This window comes from Mesoplodon bidens (genome assembly GCF_964165515.1).
Source record: "Mesoplodon bidens genome assembly, chromosome: 4".
Lineage (NCBI taxonomy): Eukaryota > Metazoa > Chordata > Mammalia > Artiodactyla > Ziphiidae > Mesoplodon > Mesoplodon bidens.
Genome location: NC_138160.1, coordinates 56949661 through 56963477, shown reverse-complemented (window position 1 = coordinate 56963477; position 13817 = coordinate 56949661). Strand labels below are relative to the sequence as shown.

Genomic DNA, 13817 nt, shown 5'->3' with positions numbered 1-13817 from the left:
AACGGTGGGAGGCCCGCGTACTGCAAAAAAAAAAAAAAAAAAAAAAAAAAAGAAAAGCCAAGGGCTTCTCTGGTGGCGCAGTGGTTAAGAATCCACCTGACAATGTAGAGGACACAGGTTCGAGCCCTGGTCAGGGAAGATCCCACATGCCTCAGAGCAACCAAGCCCATGTGCCACAACTACTGAACCTGCGCTCTAGAGCCTGTGAGCCACAACTACTGAGCCCGCGTGCCACAACTACTGAAGCCCGCGCACCTAGAGCCCGTGTTCCACAACAAGAGAAGCCACCACAATGAGAAGCCTGCACACCGCAAGGAAGAGTAGCCACTGCTCACCACAACTAGAGAAAGCCTGCGCGCAGCAAAGACCCAACACAGCCAAAAATAAATTAAAAAAAAAAAAGTCAGACCACAAGACTTAAAAAAAAAAAAAAAGCAAAACATCCTATTTTTGACTAAATTTTATAAACCTTCTAAAGTTTGCAAATCAAACACTACCTTACTTTTTTAAAAATCCACTAAACAATACAATTAGGATTTTTAAAAAACACCTTTTTGATATGGAAAACTTAAGAGTTGTGATCCTGGAATCTGAACTTTCTAGTGGATATAATGATTCTCTAGATGATTCCAATGTGAGTAATCCAAACCAATACTTCTCAAACTCCTCAAACATCTCCTGCATAAGAATCACCTGGAGAACCTTGCTAATTGATCTTGCAGATCAATTCAGTAGGTCTTGGTTGAGGCCTGAGATTCTGCATTTTTCTCAAGCTTCCAGGTGATGCTGATGATTCTGGTCCAAGGAGACTCTTAATCAAACTGATTCATTGTCCCACAGCTAGGAGTGGGACAAAGAATGTGAGTGGCTGTGCCAGTGTAAGTTGGTGGCCGTAGGGCTGGGACTGAAGTAGCAGCCTGCATTGTCAGGAGATAGGTTATAGACATAGGAATTAAGTAAACAAGTAAATATATTTAGCAAAGTGGGAGATGGGTCCATATCCACTAAAAGGAACCAGGACTCATTGAGATTTCTAAGTCCATGTAGGGAGAGTATGAAATATTCCGGGAAAACTTTGTATCAGAAAGAAAGTACTCTAAGTGTAAAGGCACAGAGTTACCTTAAAGCAGCTTGCACTGGCCAAATCTGGACAATTTAAGTCCAAAATAAATAATGATAGAAACAACAGCTGAAAAAGCTCCAAAGTCCATACAAATATAAACAAACAAATGGGGAAGAAGGCGAAGCAATACCTTACAGCAGAATTTATTAACACAAATACAGAAGGAATAATGCCATTAGAAAATCACTTGCCAACCATGACAGATTCAGGAAATAATTATCAAAAGATGCTATAACTAGTGGGTGAAATTTTAATGAGAAATAGGATATTTACATAGTCTCAAAGTGTCTCCCCACAAAACACTTAATAACTTTACATTGGAGAACCTGAGAGATGTTATCTTACCAAAAAATAAAAGTTAACTTCACCAGCATGGTTTAAATAGACATCATATTCCCCTGATGTGATGCACTGAGAAGAACACAGCATCACTTCTGTGGTATTCCTGCCCAAAATATATATCCTGAATCCACTCATGAGGAATCCTCAGATAAACCCCAATTGAGGGGCAGTCCCTGTTATAACAATCTGCTTCAGAAGTGTAATGGATGAAGAAAGACCACAGTACTATTCTAAATCAAAGGAGACTAAAGAGATAGCAACTAAGTAACTAAATGTATCATGTGATCTTGCATTGGATTTCTAGACAAGAGAGAACAAGTTTTTGTTGTTATTTTACAAAGGGCATTATTAGGACAATTGGCAAAATTTGAATGGAGTCTATAAATTACAAATGGAGTCTAATAATTAAACTATAAATTAGCAGTAATATATCAATGTTAATTTCCTGATTTTGATGTATATACTGTGGTTATGTAGGAGAATGTCCTTGTTTTTAGGAAGTACGTGCTGAAGTGTTGAAAAATAATGGGCATAATGTCTGCACTTTACTCACCCATGGTTCAGAAAAAAATACATATATTTGTATACATGTATACATAAAGGAAAAAAGAATAAAAGGCAAATACGGTAAAAAATGAAACACTGAGGAATCCTGGTGAAGGATATACAAGAACTTCTTTGTACCATTCTTCTAATTTCTAAGTTTGAAATTACTTCAAAATAAAGTTTAAAAACTAGTATAACCTGGGAGTTCCCTGGTGGTCCAGTGGTTAGGACTCCGTACTTTCACTGCTGAGGGCCCGGGTTGAATCCCTGGTCGGCGAACTAAGATCCCACAAGCCATGCAGCACAGCCGAAACGATAAATAAATAAAAACTAGTATAATCTAAAAATAATAGTCAAGGATAGGGAACTCTCTGGATTCTGACTCACAGATTAATCATTCCCATTGCTCAAAAGTCATCTCACTTCTGCCTGTAAATACAGAATATTTTAAATCTTTAAGTATCAATATTCTTACAAGATGAGACTCTCATTGTATGAAGGCAGACATTTACTCTATAATCCTCTCTTCTGATAATTCATAAGGCAAACCCTATCTTTAAAATTTGAGAAGTTTTGGACTTTCCTGGTGGTGCAGTGGTTAAGAATCCACCTGCCAGTGCAGGGGACATGGGTTTGAGCCCTGGTCTGGGAAGATCCCACACGCCACAGAGCAACTAAGCCCCTGAGCCACAACTACTGAGCCAGCGTGCCACAACTACTGAAGCCCACGCACCTAGAGTCCATGCTCCGCAACGAGAAGCCACCGCAATGAGAAGCCTGCCCACGGCAACGAAGAGTAGCCTCCGCTCGCCGCAACTAGAGAAAGCCCGTGTGCAGCAATGAAGACCCAACACAGCCAAAAATAATTAAAAAAAAATTTTTTTAAGTTTAAAAAAAACTTGAGAAGTTTGATGAGTTATGTAGTAGATTAGTAATATTTTCAATATTACATCAATTCTCTGTTCTACCTTGAAGATCAGCACCACAGACATGTGACCTAGGACTGTTAATGAAATGTGGCCCTTAAGACACACATTAAAAAAGAGAAACAACTGATGGAAAAATTGGTAAAGTTCAAAAAAAGGCAAACCTCAGTAGACATAAACTGGGCAAGTGTGTATTGCCAAAGGCATATTAATTTTTTTTAGCACTATTTATAATTTCAAAACTTGGAAAGACAATGTAAGTATACTATTAATGGATACTGCTTGTAATATTGAAATCAACCAAAATACCTATCAATAAGGTTGAATAAAATTATTATAAATTTTGAAAAAATATGAGTTAGATTTGAATATACTTTTGCATTGCTGCTGTTATAGACTAAATGCTTCTGTCACCCCCAAATTCATATTTTGAAATCCTAACCCCTGAAGTGATGTTATTAGGAGATGGAACCTTGGGAGGTGCTTAGGTCATGAGGGTAGAGCCCTCATGAATGGGATTAGTGCCTTTATATATGAGAACTCAGAGAGAGCTCTCTTTCACTCTGCTCCTTACCATGTGAGAATACAATGAGAAGATGGCCACCTGTAAACTAGGAAGCAGACCCTCACCAGACACTAGATCTGCTGGCACCTTGATTTTGGACTTCCCATCCTCTAGAGCTCCTTTGTCCTAATTATAAAATATGGAGCGCTATGCATGATAAGTGACAAAAAAAAGTTAAAGCTTACATCTAACATTTGTATATGCACAGGAAAAAGTCTAGAAGAATTTACACCAATCTGTCAAAAGGAATTACCCGTGGTTATAGGGGACGTTCAATTTCTACTTTATGTACTTCTTTATTATTTAATTTCTTCCTTTTTTAATCAAAAAGCATGTATTAGTTCTGATTCAAAAAATAAAGGGGAAAAAAACTTAGTGTCACTGGTACATAGGAATAAGTTGATCCACAAAAACATAATGTTATAAAACACTACTTCTTGGGGATAAGGAAAACCCATGTTATTACCTTGATTTCTCATTGGAATGGTTAGCAAAGCAAGGTATGGCAACAGCTGAGTTTGGAGGCATAAAGCTGGTAAGCAGAAGTCAGAAAAAAGTGCTTTTGCTGCCAGGCAATTTTCCCGATACTGCAGAGAAGGAAAAAAATGGTGAAATGAAAAATAAAAATTTAAATATGGATATTTATTCCTAGACTAAGTTTATTATATCACAAAGTATGTGGGTTTATATGCTACAAATATACTCTAAGAGTTTATCTGATCAGTCCCTTCTTTTTTTTTTTGGCCACGCTGGGCAGCTTGATTAGTCCTTTATAACTGTCCTAGCATTATCTAACAAAGCATTTTATCTATACAACTATTTCACACTTGATATAACAGCAATAAGAACAAGACTTAAGCTAGAAGAAAAACAAACTTAAAAATTAAAGGACTTCTGTTTATGAGCATACACATATCACAAATTATGTGAGAATATTGTTTTTCAATGAAAGAAGGTATTTTCTTCTTAAGAGAGGCACTATGTTACAGTGATGATAAGAGAAGTATGATCTCTGCCTTTCGGGTGCTCAGTCTTAGATCATTTACATGTAACAAATGCAAAATTAATATACGTGCTATAAAGCACAAAGCGAGTCAATAAGGGACATAAATTGCTTAAAAGTAATGAAATTCTCCAAGAAATCCACTGAAAATTTTCTTAGGTAATGAATGATAGGTTCATATGTAGCCATATGAATTTAAAACTGGAAGACATCTTAGAGATGACCTAGTCCGGGGGTCACAAATTCAGACGCTATAGGAGTCAGGCAGTTAATAGAAATCAGTGCAGTGGAACAGCTGGGGGAGGTGGTACTGACCACTCCCATCACCAAGGGGCAGATTATACTTGGCTTGAGCAGACTGCTGCCATGTAAAATATGGACGAGTGTTGCCTTACTTCCAATTTTTTTTCAGGAGGTTGCAGAAATTCTGAAGCCAGCAATCCTTATCTGAGTTTTAACTATTATACTAGTTTTTAAAGATTGGCAATTCATTTAAAAAAATCTGTGTGGGGGTTGTATTCAACTTGTGAGCCACCTGTTTTCTGACCTCTAAATAATTCAATCCTCCATATTTATAGCTGTGGAAAATAATGGCATATTAAGTGAAATAACTTGTGCAAATGGTTAGAGGTAAAGCCAGGATTTATTTTCAATTGAAACGAAAATATAATTACAACTACAGGCATACCTCGGGGATATTGTGGGTTCAGTTCCAGACCACTGCAATAAAGTGAGTATCACAATAAAGCAAGTCACACAAATTTTGTGGTTTCCCAGTGCATATAAAAGTTATGCTTGGGACTTCCCTGGTGGTCCAGTGGTTAAGACTGCGCTCCCACTGCAGGGGGGCACGGGTTCAATCCCTGGTCAGGGAACTAAGATCCTGCATGCCATTTGGCGTGGCCAAAAAAAAAAAAGTTATGCTCACACTAGACTATAGTCTCCTAAGTGTGCAATAGCATTATGTCTAAAAAAACAATGTACATACTTTAATTAAAAAATACTTCATTGCTAAAAAATGCTAACCATCACCTGAGCCGTCATCCAGTCATACTCTTTTTGCTGGTAGAGTGTTTGAAATATTGCTAGAATTATCAAAATGTGACACAGAGACACGAGGTGAGCAAATGCTGTTGGAAAAATGGTGCTGATAGACTTGCTTGATGCAGAATTAACACAAACCTTCAATTTGTAAAAAACGCATTATCTGTGAAACGCTTTAATGAAGTAAAGTGCTATAAAACAAAGTAGGCCTGTATACTTTGATTCCAATAAAACAGGTATGTGCTTTCAATCTTTGAGTGCTTTTTCCTTAAAAAAATGACTAAGCATTTAAGACTGTCCTTTTTATGTTTTATCATAATTCTAAGAAAACTGTGGGCCTTAGCAACTATTTCTCATTAAGAATGAAAGATCATTTTTCTTTTTCAATTAAAAGAAAAAACCAATTTTATTGAGATATAATTCACATACCATAAATAGTTCACTCTTTGAAAATGTACAATTCTTTTTTTTACCTTTTTATTTATTAGAAACCATTGGGGTTTATGCAAGGGTCGAAAACTTGATCCTCCTCCTTGGCAATGAGCAAATCCTCGGGCTTTGTTGGAATGTATCACACCTCTTGTAGCTATAGATGTACTATATTCCCTGAGTAAAGAGCGCATCTAGAAAAGGAGACAAGATGTGAAATAAAGAAAATAAGAGATTTATAAAACAGTACTTATTGGTACTACTGACCCTCAAAAAGGCTAATCATATTTAGTTACTGTATGTTCATTTTTTTCAACCTCACCACAGCCCTAAAAATAATAGTGCTACAAAATTTTGCAGAAAATTCAACTGCGACATAATAATCAAATGCTATGAGTGAATATTAACTGGATGTTGGATGGAGGTGGTGGAAATAACTTTAAATACATTTTTGAGATAACTGGGGAAACAGGAATAAGGACAGTATATTACTGAATTTATGTTTACTTTCTTAGGTATGATAATGTTATTGTGGTTGTAAGAGAGCAATGTCCTTATGCATGCTTAAGTGTTAAGTGTTGTGATGCTACAATTACTTTCCAATTATTTAGCCAAAACAAGTGTTTCAATACAGATTAAGCAAATGTGGAAAAATGTGAAAAACTGGTGAACAAAAGTTAAAGGTATTCAGGTATTGTGTATTCTTTCTATTTGTCAACAGGTTGGAAAATTTCAAAATAAAAAAGAAGCAATATAAAAAAATTAAGCAAATGCAACCGCTGAATAATGAAACTCTAAATATATAACAGAAACTGTATCATAACTGTTTAAATGATGGAAATATGGCTAGTGTGACCAGGGAACTGAATTTTTTTTTTTTTTTTTTTTTTTTTGGCTGTGCTGGGTCTTAGCTGCAGCATGTGGGATCTTTAGTTGCAGCATGCGGGCTTCTTAGTTGTGGCATACATGTGGGCTTCTTAGTTGCCACATCATGTGGGATCTAGTTCCCTGACCAGGGATCGAACCTGGGGCCCCCTGTATTGGGAGCACAGAGTCTTACCCACTGGACCACCAGGGAAATCCCTGAATTTTTAATTTAATTGAAATAGCTACAAGTGTCTAGTAACTACTATACCAGTCAGAGCAGTTAAACTGTTAAGAAAAAATACAAACCTTATAGTGAATAATTTCAAATGTGCAAATAAATAATTTAATTAATTAAAAAACCATCAGAAAGTAGAGCAAGAAGCACAGGGGACTTCCCTGGAGGTTCAGTGATTAAGATTCCACGCTTCCACTGGAAGGAGCATGGGTTCGATCCCTGGTCAGGGAACTAAGAGCGCATGCCACGCAGAGTGGCCAAAAAAAAAAAAAAAAAAAGAAGAAAAGACAGAGGCACAGTTCCTTTCCTTCTGTCTACTTTTCAATGGTTGTCAAGTTTTCCGACTATGTATTAGTTTTATAATCAGAAAATAACTTTAGAAAAAATTAGTGTATATTATCATAGAAAAATCAGATTCACTGCTGAAGTTTCACTGGGTTGGATAAATTAATTTTGTCATAGTTATTAAGAAGTTACTTAAAATAATGTCAAATCGGTATGAATAAAAGTAAACTTTCTTTCTCAGTTCTGAGGAAATAGTCATAAACAAAAACATTTAAGTCAAATAGTCTTACATTCCAGTCACCACTGAGGATATCTGCAAAACTCAGAAATTCACTGGCTCTCACAAGATCATCCACTTCCGTGAAGAAGTCTACGTAGTTCTGGTGAAGATATAAATTAAATAATTCTCCTGGCATGTGTGACATTTCTACTACTTCCTATAAAGAGAAGTATATATAATTTTGGTAAAAATTCAGTGGTCAAATTTATATGGACACATATTTAATATTAATAGTATACAGCCTGTAAATAGTACTAAGTGTTATTAAAGACTTTACCTCAGGTTGAACAAGCAATGTATCCCGCTCATACTCTGATAAATGAGACGGCAATCGAGGTGAGTCTAATTCTGTTACAGGTGCTCCTATTAAAAAAAAATGTCTGGAGTTATTAAAAATAACACCACCTTTATAATTATATAGCACCTCTCATTTGAAGATTTTTCAACAGTTGGTTTTAATGTTTAATCCCACTCATAATCCAAAAATACTCTATCTAAATACATTTTTCTGCTGTCTTTCTTAGGCCCTGCCAAAGAGTATCTGACCTAGTCCTAGCTCTTTCTTGTAACTGAACCAAATATATGACATTTAAAAAATGTATTTTATTTCAATTGTAAGATAATAACAGATTTTTTTTTAAATGTATAAGGTTTTCTTACGTTTACAATATAGTATTTTCCCCAAAGCTCTGAAGAGAAAAAGAGAAACATCTTTGCCACCAATAGCTTGGACCTCTTGATTTTCAAATATTCTATCAGGTTTTTGTCTTCCTTTTGATTTTGACAGCACAGCATCTGATTTTAATGAAGACATTCGTTTTTTCCTTGGCCATAAATTGTTCTTTCCTAAATAATATACACCCAAGAAACAATATTTAAAATAAAATTAAATATGAAAATTAAAACTGAGAACATTTCAGATATAGTTACACTAGGTATTTTAATTTAAATGTTTTTCTAATAAATAATTATGAAGTATACAGAGTCAGAGTCCTCTCTCAGTTACTAAACTATTAAAACGAACTAAAATGTCATCTAAAAGTATGTCATGACACAGATTTCAAATTTTCACATACACAATGACATACTCTAACACAGTCATATCATCTTGGTTTCTCATGGTGTTAATGGCAAGGTACTATTCTTGGTGCATGGTATGTACTAACTAATTTAGTCCTCATAACAACCCTATCAGAGGAGAACTATTATTATATAGAGTAAAGAAATGAGACATAAAGAGGTTAAGTAACTGGTTAAAGGTCAGCAGCTAGTAAGTGATTTGAATCCAGACAGTCTGGTTCTGCAGTCCATGCTTAACAATGATGCTATATTACTTCTTTACTGATTTGGGCAGTCTCCAATTTATGAATATGCCCGTGTTCAAATTTCACTGGGAAATCTACTTTTTAAAACTCAGGGACTCCCTGGTGGTGCAGTGGTTAAGAATCTGCCTGCCAATGCACAGGTTCGATCCCTGGTCCAGGAAGACCTCATATGCTGCGGAGGAACTGAGCCCGTGTGCCACAACTACTGAAGCCCGGGTGCCTAGAGCCCATGCTCCGCAACAAGAGAAGCCACCGCAATGAGAAGCCCACACACCGCAACGAGGAGTAGCCCCTGCTCGCCCCAACTAGAGAAAGCCCGTGCACAGCAACAAACACCCAACGCAGCCAGAAATAAATAAATAAATAAATTTATAACAAAACAAAAACAACTCAGAATGCATGACTTCAGAAAACCAGCCTGGAGTATTAGAAAAACACAGGATTTAGGTTTGAATCCTACTATTGTCTATCTCATTAGGCTGGTCTGAGAATTAAACGAAAAAACATATAATTGCTAATACAGTTCCTGACCCACTATTATTTTCTTCCCTCTGAAATTTCTGAGCTCAGAGCAATAACATTATAAATGGTAGTTAGGATCCCAAACTGACCCATCCCTAATTCTAATAGTGAACCTAAGCACAATTTACATTTATGTTTCTACAGCAAGAAGCAGAATTCTGGTTTCAGTTGTGTTAGGGTGTCTATTTCTGAAGAGTTATTTTGAAAAACAAAGATGTAACTAAATGAACAGCTCACACTTGTGGGTAGAAACTAGGATTTCAGGTGGATTTTGAGAGCTCCAAAGAGCTTTTAATTTTTTAAGGTCAATTCCTCAATGTTAAGCATCAAGTAGGTCACTTGTTAAATGTTTTCTGATGAAGACTGTATGCAGTACACTATGATCATTAAGAGCAAAAATGAACTCATTGCTATCAGTGGGGCTATCTCTTTACTATAGCATGGCTAGGGAGCCCTTTTATATATTAACGAGTGGAAATGCATTTGTTAAATATATCATATATGAACTATTATTAAATTCATTAACAGCTGGCCATTTGAGCACTGAATGTGTGTCAAGCACTGGAATAAACACTCTGCAAGGATTACCTCACTCTTCACACATCTCGATCAGACAGGTTCTCATATAAAAGGTGAAAAAATAAAGGCAGGGAAAGATTAAGTAACTTGCAAGATTCAGTCACTGAAAAGTGGCAGAGCCAGGATTTTCTCTCAGGAAGTCTCATTCCAAATTAACTTTGAAGGGTAAAGTGGCAAACCACTTAAATAAATCAGCTTTTGTCTCAGATATATAAATATATATGGTGACACATTCATAGTGGTGTGTGTATGCATGTGTACATACATAATTTTATTACACTGTCTCAATAAAAAAATAGCAAGTGGAGATAGGTATATACCAATTTTAAGTTAAAATGTTTAGTTTAATTTCATTTCATGAACAATTAAGAAAAAGTCACCTATATAATACCATAAGAGTGTATCTTTTCTAGTTACCTGTTGAAGAAGAAAACTGGAGGCTGTTTATTGCACTTCTGATATCACCAGAACATCCTTGACAGAGTAACTCCAGAGAAGTTTTATCAGGGACAACAATCTTTCCTCCATCCTAAAATTTAAAAATTAAAATTAAAAAAGCTATTTTCTCAGCAAAAAACAAACAAAATCACCTATTTTCTAAACTTAACGGAAGTATAATAGAATCTTTCCAATTTGAATGCTAAAAAGCCTACATGTTAAACAACAGTCTGCTTATGAAGGTACAAGTGTCAATGACATCACAGTTTAAGGTAAAATTTCAAGGTTATAAAATATCGTTTTACTTTTTTACTTGGACTAGGTTATATTTTGAAGTTCTCTCTCTTTCACTATATACATACATATATACAAATATATATAAACACACACACACACTCACACACATATGCATAAATACATGAATACGATATATCACCTATCACACCCTTGGTAGATCAAGTATAAGACAAGAAAAACTTATCCTCTCTTCCCCCTCAGAAACTCCTAATAGTTTACTAACAACATAACTTAAGCTGAATTCATGTGATTGTTCATAGATGATCCCATTTCAGCTCTTGACAGAAAAATAGTACTGTGCTATTATCGCCTATATATATATATATATATATATTTTTTTTTTTTTTTGCGGTACGTGGGCCTCTCACTGTTGTGGCTTCTCCCGTTGTGGAGCACAGCCTCTGGACACGCAGGCTCAGCAGCCATGGCTCACAGGCCCAGCCGCTCCGCGGCATGTGGGATCTTCCCGGACCAGGGCACGAACCCGTGTCCCCTGCATCGGCAGGCGGACTCTCAACTACTGCGCCACCAGGGAAGCCCTCAATATATTTTTAACTTTATTAACCAAAGCTGTTTCAAAAGTTCTTTATGAAAGTTATCCTTTTGCTCTACAGATCCCAACTTTGTAACGTGTGTTAACATTTTAGGAGAAGCCTTTCCAGACCACTTTTTGTGCACACATATCTGTAAGTAAATATAGTATCTGTAAGTATATATAGTATCTGTAAGTATATTCAGAGTTAATTTTTTTAATATAAGTGGGATCATATCATATGTATTATTCTATGAATTAATACCAGTCTTTGTGATCTTTCTATGTTAGTACCTTTAAGTCTATATAATTAAAAAAAATGTTATGGGTAGACAGTAATTTAACTAATATTTCCCCCAATGAAGGGACATTTACATTGTTTCCACTTTTTTTTTTACTATTCTAGACCTATGTATATACTATATATACAGCTGACCCTTGAATAATGTGGGGTTAGGGACACCAGCCCTCCTCCCAGTCGAAAATGCAAGTGTAACTTATAGTTTGCCCTCTGTAGCCGTGGTTCTGCATCCTCGGATTCAACCAATCATGGATCAATAGTACTGCAGTATTCACTACTGAAAGAAATGCACATATATGTGGCCCATGCAGTTCAAACCCATGTTGCTCAAGGGTCAACTGTATACCTTTGCCAACATGCATGAACATTTCTGTAGAAGCAGAGGCCCCTTCAAAGTGTCTGTAACATTTGCCAGTTTTATTTTTCCTAGCAATGGTAGGTGAGAGTGTTCATTTTTCCATATCTTTGGCAACCCTGTATATATAAATCTTAAATTTTTTGTACTCTGATATGTGAAAAATGTTACCTGGTTTAAATATGAATTTCTCTGATTACTATGTAGGGCTGAACACCTCTCATGTTTACTATCCATTTGTATTTCTTTGTGTACTGGCTTCTGTTCTTAGCCATTTTTTTCTTGTAGGCATATTTTTATGTATTCAGGTATTAGTGGGGCTTCCCTGGTGGCGCATTGGTTAAGAATCCGTCTGCCAGTGCAAGGGACACGGGTTCGAGCCCTGGTCTGGGAAGATCCCACATGCCGCGGAAAAGCTAAGCCTGTGCGCCGCAGCTACTGAGCCTGCGCTCTAAAGCCTCTGCAACAGGAGAGGTCACTGCAACGAGAGGTCCATGCACCGCAACGAAGAGTAGCCCCTGCTGGCTGCAACTAGAGAAAGCCCCCATGCAGCAACAAAGACCCAAAGCAGCCAAATAAATAAATACATAAAATTTATGGGGGGAACAGTAACAGCTATTTCAGGGACTTTGCTGATGGCGCAGTGGATAAGACTCTGTGCTCCCAATGCAGGGGGCTCGGGTTCGATCTCTGGTAAGGGAACTAGATTCCACACGCATGTCGCAATTAAGAGTTCGCATGCCACAACTAAGGAGCCTGCCTGCCGCAACTAAGACCCTGCGCAACCAAATTAAAAAAAAAAGTAACAGCTATTTCAGAACAATGTTAGTATACTTAACACTATTAAACTGGATGGTTAAAAATGGTTAAGATATTTCTAATACATAATACAGCTAATAATACTGTATTACATATTTGAAAGTTGCTAAGAGAAAAAAATCTTAAATGTTCTCACCACAAAAAAGAAATGGTAATTACATGACATGATGGAGGTGTTAGATAACCCTATGGTGGTAATCATTTTTCATTACATAAGTTTATCAAATCAATGTGTCATACACTTTAAACTTACATGATGTTATATGTCAGTTATATCTCAATAAAGCTGGAATAAAATGGTTAAGATGGTAAATTTTACGATTTTTTTAATCAAAATAAAAAAGATATCGAATCTTTAAAAAGTGACAACAGGACAAAAGTAGAGCTGGACTGCTGCTTACTAATGGACCTAGATGCCAGAAAACAGCTTCTTGATAACAGATACAATTTAGAACACTAAGCCAAGCAAAGGGAAATTTACCTCAATGTGAAAAAGAAAATTAAGTTTAAAAGTAGAAAAAGGTTAAGGATTTTTAAAATTAGTATTTCCTACATTTTCTAAACTGATGTGCTTTATGAGTGTAATTAAAATTTTTTAATTTTAAAAACTGAAATAGTTTGTCTCTAACTCAAGTTTATGTAATACTACTTAAGTTTGGCTTTCTATAATTACAATGTAAGATTCAAATTAATCAGTTCTTAAAAGACTTACCTTATTAGCTTCTTTTGTCACTATTCGATTAAGAAACTTCATCATAATTGTTGGTGCTACAGGGTTGAAACTGTCAAAGTTTTATAAAGAAAGATAGTGGTTACGTGATTAATTAAAAAATACAGTATGTATATGAAATTTTAAGCAGAAATTTCATTCTTACCTAATATTTGATATAGCACACTCTTCCTGAATTTCTTTGGGAAACAGTAATCTTTGATTATTACCTCCACTGAGACTGTCAGAGATTATAAATATTAGAGGACATCGACCAATCTGCACGTACTTCCTA

The 13817-nt window shown here is 35.9% G+C and overlaps 1 protein-coding gene across 6 annotated transcripts in view; it reads right to left on the bottom strand.

Moving 5' to 3' along the window:
• The window catches only part of RAD17 (RAD17 checkpoint clamp loader component), a 28476-nt gene that overhangs the window by 4896 nt on the left and 9763 nt on the right, over positions 1–13817 (bottom strand). For 5 of the 6 annotated variants that reach the window (XM_081231066.1, XM_081231067.1, XM_081231069.1 and 2 more), the window contains 8 exons: positions 13689–13814; positions 13526–13595; positions 10489–10600; positions 8306–8491; positions 7923–8008; positions 7656–7802; positions 6023–6172; positions 3969–4089 (listed from right to left, as the gene is read on the bottom strand). In XM_081231066.1, coding sequence (XP_081087192.1) covers positions 3969–4089; positions 6023–6172; positions 7656–7802; positions 7923–8008; positions 8306–8491; positions 10489–10600; positions 13526–13595; positions 13689–13814 — 998 coding nt within the window. The remainder of the gene's footprint in view (positions 1–3968; positions 4090–6022; positions 6173–7655; positions 7803–7922; positions 8009–8305; positions 8492–10488; positions 10601–13525; positions 13596–13688; positions 13815–13817) is intronic. The other variant, XM_081231070.1, reaches the window with a different exon arrangement.